The 6,593-nt window shown below is 46.9% G+C and overlaps 1 protein-coding gene across 1 annotated transcript; it reads left to right on the top strand.

The window, feature by feature from the left end:
• The first annotated feature begins 1,455 nt into the window (after positions 1-1,455).
• Positions 1,456-6,315, top strand: UCHL1 (ubiquitin C-terminal hydrolase L1). Its single transcript, XM_054633154.2, has 9 exons — positions 1,456-1,603; positions 1,708-1,719; positions 2,193-2,321; positions 3,156-3,306; positions 4,534-4,619; positions 4,695-4,742; positions 5,114-5,183; positions 5,511-5,569; positions 5,889-6,315. The coding sequence occupies exons 1-9, from the start codon at positions 1,571-1,573 to the stop codon at positions 5,973-5,975; spliced, it is 675 nt and encodes a 224-aa protein (XP_054489129.2). The 5' UTR covers positions 1,456-1,570; the 3' UTR covers positions 5,976-6,315.
• The last annotated feature ends 278 nt before the right edge of the window (positions 6,316-6,593 follow it).

Here is a 6,593-nt window from a genome sequence, read left to right as displayed (position 1 = left end):
GAATATTTTGGACCAATTTTGGCTTGCTTATAGGCATCAAAGGCTGTTTTCAGCTACAGTAAAGGGGGAAAAAAGCAGAAATAAATGGTACTGTGATTTACTGTGAAACTTTCCCCCATCCTCCCCAGAAATCTTTGGTTTTGAACAGTGTGTACTGCTTTTTTTTTTTTTTTTTTTACTGTGATAGACTAAATCAAAGGATCATGGGGTATTTCAGGAAGGGTTCTTAGGATACCTGTAGACAAACCTCCTGCTCCAGGCATGATCAGCTAAAAGATCAGACAAGGTTGCTCAAGGCCTTATCCTGTCTGGAAACATGCCAGCTTTGGCCACAAAATACAAAGCCTGCCTTGCTATCCTCTTTTTTTCTTCACTAAGTCTTGTTATAGGTAGGGCTAGTGTGAGACTGCATCTTGAACCTTTTATGGCCATATTTCAAAGATTAACTCTAGGCTTTTTTCCCAATGAGTTCATGGTAAACTGAGTAATGTTGAGGTCTCAATTCAAAAACGCACGTGTGCAACCACCTGATGTGAATGACTCTCCACTAAATCACAGTGCAATAGATCTAAAGTTAATTTAAATGTGCTTGAAATGAGACAAGCACTTAGAAATTTTGCTGTGCTGGGGCCCAAATCGTTCTGAAACACAGTGAAAAACCAAAGGAAGAAAGTCATCAAAACCAAACAGACTGCAGACATTCAGCTGACTCTTTTGTTCAGTATTTGCATTGTTTGAAAGACAACTGTGAAGCATCTCGCTTGTCCACAAGGCTGTTTACCAGTAAAATCTGAAAAGCTGTTGGGAGTCCACGTGATTTCTAGTATTTTGAGCAGGTTGGTTTTGTTTCCTTATTCAGACATGTTCTAGTCCAAAGACATTGTGCACAGAAACTGTCAGGTCATGAATAAAAGATAAAAAGCCCGCTATTTTTTAACCAGCTTCACTGGACTGGTTCAGGGGTTGGTCCAAATGCAGATACAATCAGCACACAGGAGACTTTCATGTCACATTAATGATACTGGAAATTTAAAAATAAGTGTTTAATGATTTTGTTGAATACCAAAACCATTGTATACTTTTCGCAACATACACAGAACAGGGGCTGATGCTTAGGAGCAGCTTGGCACACAAATGTAGACATGGGCTTTGGGGATGCACGGAGCCAGGGGCTGGGCTGATGGTGGAGGAGAAACCTGTTGCCCAGGGTGATGCCAGCCGCTTGCCCACGCTCCCGGCCCGCTTCCAGCACTTTCTCCACGCCAACGTCGGGGGGCCGGGGTCTCCCCAGCCGCACCCCGCTCCCGCGGAGGCGCCGTGACCCGGCCCCGCAGGCCCGGCCGGGCTCCCCCGGCCCCTTCGGCCCCGACCCCCCCGCCTCGGCCGTGCCCCGCTCCTCCCTCTCCCCCCGCCGCCGCGCCGAGTGGGCCAGCCCGCCCCTATATAAGAGCCGGGTGGGCGGCTCCGCGCCCCAGCGTCGCCAGCGGCTCGGCAGCGGAACTGCCGCGGGGGACATCGTCGTGCGTGGGGCACAGCCTGCCTTCTTCCCGGCTCCCGCCGCCCTGCAGCCATGGCCTGGCAGCCCATGGAGATCAACCCCGAGGTGCGCGACGGGCGGCGGGGACAGGGCTGGGGCTGCGGGGCGGGTGGTGGGACGCCGTCTCTCACCCGCACTCACGCTTTCCCCCACCCCGCATTGTCTTCCAGATGCTGAACAAAGTGAGTTGCCGCCGCCGGAGGAGCGCCGCGGGCGAGAGGGCGCCGGCCCTTCCCCCTCCATCCCTCGGCATCCCGCCCTGCCGGGGAGCGCCAGCCGTGGTGGCGGTACCGCTGCGCGGGGCGCGGCCGCACCTGCGGAGCGGCGCCTCCCTCCGTCCCCCGGCATCCCGCCCCGCCGGGGCACGGAGCGGCGCCTCCCTCCGTCCCCCGGCATCCCGCCCCGCCGGGGCACGGAGCGGCGCCTCCCTCCGTCCCCCGGCATCCCGCCCCGCCGGGGCGCTGAGCGGCTCCGCTCGCGGGGCGCGGCCGCACCTGCGGAGCGGCGCGGGGGCCGTGCGCGCTCGGGGCCGGCAGGTGGCGCGGCGGGCCCGCGCGTTGTGCTGTGTCACCGGGCGCGGCGGGGCTGGGGCGGGCGCGCCCCGCGGGGACGGGCGTGGCGCGGCCGGGCCACCCGCTCTCTGTGCCCCGTGCAGGTGCTGTCCCGCCTCGGGGTGGGTCCTGGCTGGCGCTTCGTGGATGTGCTGGGCTTCGAGGATGAGGCGCTGCGCGCCGTGCCGACCCCGGCGTGCGCGCTGCTCCTGCTGTTCCCGCTCACGGAGCAGGTACGTGTCCCCTGCCGGCAGGGTAGCGCTGGCTGCTGTCTGGAGTGCGGCTGCCATCCCCCAAGCATCAGATGGTTGGGCGTGGATGGCGCTTGGCACTGGCACGGTGTTGTGCTTGGTCCCCGCCTCCAAATGGCCTCGGCTGAGCTGGGCAACCAAACAAGGGCTCTCATTCCATCGCGGTGTTCCTGTGAGATTTTGCTTTGTATATCAGACTGAGGGGAAAAAACCATGCGTGATCTTGACTGTGAGGGATAGCAATTCCATTACTGTGCTGAATCATTGGATCTGGAGAGGCCTACATTACTTCTTTAATATAATCAATTGGTTTGATGCTAAGGAAGTGAATGAGATGAAATCAAATTCAGTTAACAGGTTCTTAAAAAGAAGGATTATAACTTTCCAATAGCAATGGATTTTGCAGTTTATACATTGTTCTGATGGGGAGGGGCTCATGAGGGCAATTCTAAAAGGCCTATTGTAGAGACATGCTGAGTAGCCTTGTTCAGTGGACTGAAGCAACTGAGAGAGGATATAAAAGAGCCTATCCATTATATTATTTCCCACCAAGCTATTTCCAGTGTATGGCACAGATGGAGAAGATAAGAACAGTGCCTTTGGATATGACTGAATCATGCAGGTAGTCAGTCCATTAAGTGTTGGCCTGAATCCAGTTTAGGCATATGGTGCTTTACTGGTGCCACAAAGATGACTTTCTGAATAAATCTCTGTCCAGTCCTGATACTGATTCTCCTGCACAACAACTTATTTTTCCAGTGCACTATACAAGGATAGGACTGTGATGAAATGCCTAAACTAGTTATGTGTTTACAGCATGAAAACTTCAGGAAGCAACAGACTGAGAAAATAAAGGACCAGGAGATCAGTTCTAAAGTGTATTTCCTGAAGCAGACTGTCAGTAACTCCTGTGGGACGATTGGTCTGATACATGCAGTTGCTAATAACAAAGACAAATTGAAACTTGGTGAGTATGAATGTTCTGAAGTGCTTGAATTTCTATTTTTGACAGCAGATTGAATGGGTATGGGCTATTGGGACAGCTGTCTTTCAGGCAAGCCAGGTTAAGGCATCCTGTAATGTTTCAGTTGGTAAGTGGGTCTTCCAGCTCTTGGAGAGGGGCATGTGGACTGCCTGAAACACAGAAGGGAATGTGCTTTGACTCCTGTCTGCTAGCTGCAGAGATATTGTCCTAGTAAGCAATGCAAGAGGAAAAGGGCACTTAGCAGCTCTGACCAAAGTCTGTCTGTAATTAAGAAGTGCTGTGTTCAGAAGCAGTTATTGACATTAAGCTTGATGTCAATAGATGAGATGGAGTTCTTCATGCTGCTTTTGTCTAGTGTAAATCAATGTGCTCAGAGTAGCCTGTAAATCAGTCTAAAACATTTTTATTTTTCTTTTTGCTGGACAAGTTGTATAGATAAAGGTTTGTAAGGAGATTTTTCCTATCAAGGTAATAGTTTGGATGGTTTCTTTACTATAGAAAAAGATTCTTTTGTTGTTCAGAGACTAGATCTGCAAAATACAACTACCATTATTCTAAGAGAACTCAGACCCATTCTGTGGTGTGGGATTCTTTTTTATACAAAGGAAAACATGTGGAAGTCATAGGGAACATTTAAACATAGTTTTGCTTTGTTCTTCAAAAGGATTCACTGGAATAACACTCTTGATGAGTGAAGCAATGATGCAGCATATCTTTTATGTGCTAGACGTTAGTGTATCTTAGTACTGCACTAATTTATATTCTGGCAAACCAAAGTTAGCAAGTGCTGCCTTCATTTAAAGGCAGTGAGACAATTTTGTCTACCCATATTCTGTTAGTTATGTGTCCTTACAGCTGGTACCTTTCTTGAATTTCTTCAAAACAGGGCTGAACATTTCTGCCAAATGTGCAGTGGGGAAATCAGAAAAGCTGAATCCCATTTGAAAATTATTTTTCTAAATGAGCATCTAGAGTTAACTGAAGCACTCTTCCCTGAAACAATCCTGGTTGTTTGTGTAGATTGTTACTAATATCTTCTGTGTTAATAGCTTAATAGTGGTAGTTATAATGTGCTTATATTGGAGATAGTTACAGGCTGAATGCAACGACTGGTAGTTAGTGCAAAAAGCATTGATTTCTGTGGGCTGCATCTAAACTATGACTGAGGTTTTACCTATACTGAATGAAATGTTTGATCATCTTGTGCAGAGGAGGGGTCTGCCCTGAAGAAGTTTCTTGATGAAACAGCTGATTTGTCTCCTGAAGAAAGAGCTAAGCATTTGGCAAATAATAAGGTATATGAACTATACAAACTACTGACAGTTATCAGCACTTAAAGATGTAGTAACCTGTACCTGCTTTCTCTTAAGGCTATACAAGAAGTCCACAATTCTGTTGCACAAGAAGGACAATGTCGGGTAAGATGTGAATGTGTAAAATCTTGGGAAAATGTTTAATGAAGGTGGCAGAGCAACACTTATTTTTTTGTCTGTCAGCTGTTATAGTTCCTGGGGAAAGAGAAATAAGTTACTCATGGGTGAATGCTTGTTTGGGATTTCTTCCTCAAACATGGATTGAGAATGTGGATCAAGGCCCAGTTGTAAAATATAATTTTACATTAGGATTTCTGGTGCTTGACCTTGTAGAAGTCTTGCCACAGACCTCTCCCACTGAACTGAAGTTTTCAGTCCTTGGCTTTCTTGTTCAAGTTTCCTCTGTTCTGTAGTCACAAATTGGGTTTGCAGTACTAGCTTCAAACTAACAAATATGTCTGATGGTGTTTCCTAAGGTTGAGGACAAGAGTGTGAACTTCCATTTCATCCTTTTTGTCAACGTGGATGGACACCTGTATGAATTGGGTAAGGCCTATGAACTGTGTTTGAACTGGGCTTATGCCACACTGCACAGCAGTGTTGGGGGCTCAAACAAGATATTTTGTGATAATTAAGCTATTTGCTGAGACCCTCAGTGCCAAAACACAATTTGTATCTTCATCTGAAGATTTTAACTGATGGTGGGTTACACTGAAGGCCTAAAGCATATTGTCACTGGTGTAGCTGAGAACACTGTTTCCATCTCACTCAGACTAGTGACAATTTGTTTTGACATCCCCAGTGTCATCATATGTGTACTTGTTTGGGTCTGCTATGCTCAGTTCTGCTAATTCAGAAGTATTTCTTTTACAGATGGCCGTATGCCATTTCCTGTAAACCATGGCACGAGCTCTGATGACTTGCTGTTGAAGGTAAGTCTTCTCCCTTGCTGCTTGTTTCCCTGAAAACAAGGCTTATAAAAAGCCTAATAAAGAAGTGAGAATTCTGCATGCAGTATATAGTGGCTGTACCTACTTGCTGTACAAGTCTGTGCTTAGCTTAAATCTGTCACGTTTATGACTACTAAAGGTATTGTCCCTAAGAGCTAGATACCTGTTCAGTGTATTTATTAGCTGGTGCTATAAGATTATGTAACTTAGTTTGTGGGACTCAGAGAGGAACTGCAAAGGCTTGTTCTCTGCAGGAAATGTATTTGGTTAGTCTAAGCAGCTGTATTTTTTCATCCCCAAGGATTCTGCTAAGATCTGCAGACAATTTACAGAACGTGAAAAAGGAGAAGTTCGTTTTTCTGCTGTGGCTTTCTGCAAGTCTGCCTAAGACTCTGAAGAGATGCAAGGAAAGCAGTTTAATAGCACACCAGTAAATGCAGTTTAAACTCCAGTGCTTCAGTACTTGTTAAACACAGCTGTTCTGGTATCTTAAATTATTTCCACCTTTTGCTATACACAGATGCAACATCAGCTGAGCTTATGCTAAAGGATGAGCTCAAGTTTTAATGTGAACGGTTTGGACACATCAGGTATCTTTAGACTCTTTTTTCACATGTTAAGTAGAAAATGCTTAACAGGGCTTGTTTGATCTGTGTTATGTTATTTGAGTTGTTGGTTGATATTTCCTTGTCCTTAATGAGAATAAAATGTTCTGCTGGAAGACTAAATGGACTGAAGTGCTGACTAATTTTCTCCAAAAGGAGTTGTGCGGCATCTGCTCTAAGTCCTCTTTTCAAAATCCCCTCAAAGCTCTCCTTTGAGCAAACAGTTAAGTTAACCTCAGGGTAGCAGGGCAATTTCTTTTTCTAGTGTCTTGGAGGCTTTCAAGGATGGAGAGACACTGGTCTGTATAATGTTGCAGTGCTGCATGCTGCACTACCCTTCCAGTAATTCTTTTCGTAATGTCCAGTCTGAAACTAATAAGCTGCAATCTGCCACTCTGAAT

Source organism: Agelaius phoeniceus, chromosome 4, assembly GCF_051311805.1.
Source record: "Agelaius phoeniceus isolate bAgePho1 chromosome 4, bAgePho1.hap1, whole genome shotgun sequence".
Taxonomy (NCBI): Eukaryota; Metazoa; Chordata; class Aves; order Passeriformes; family Icteridae; genus Agelaius; species Agelaius phoeniceus.
This window is presented reverse-complemented; position numbering and strand designations above follow the sequence as displayed.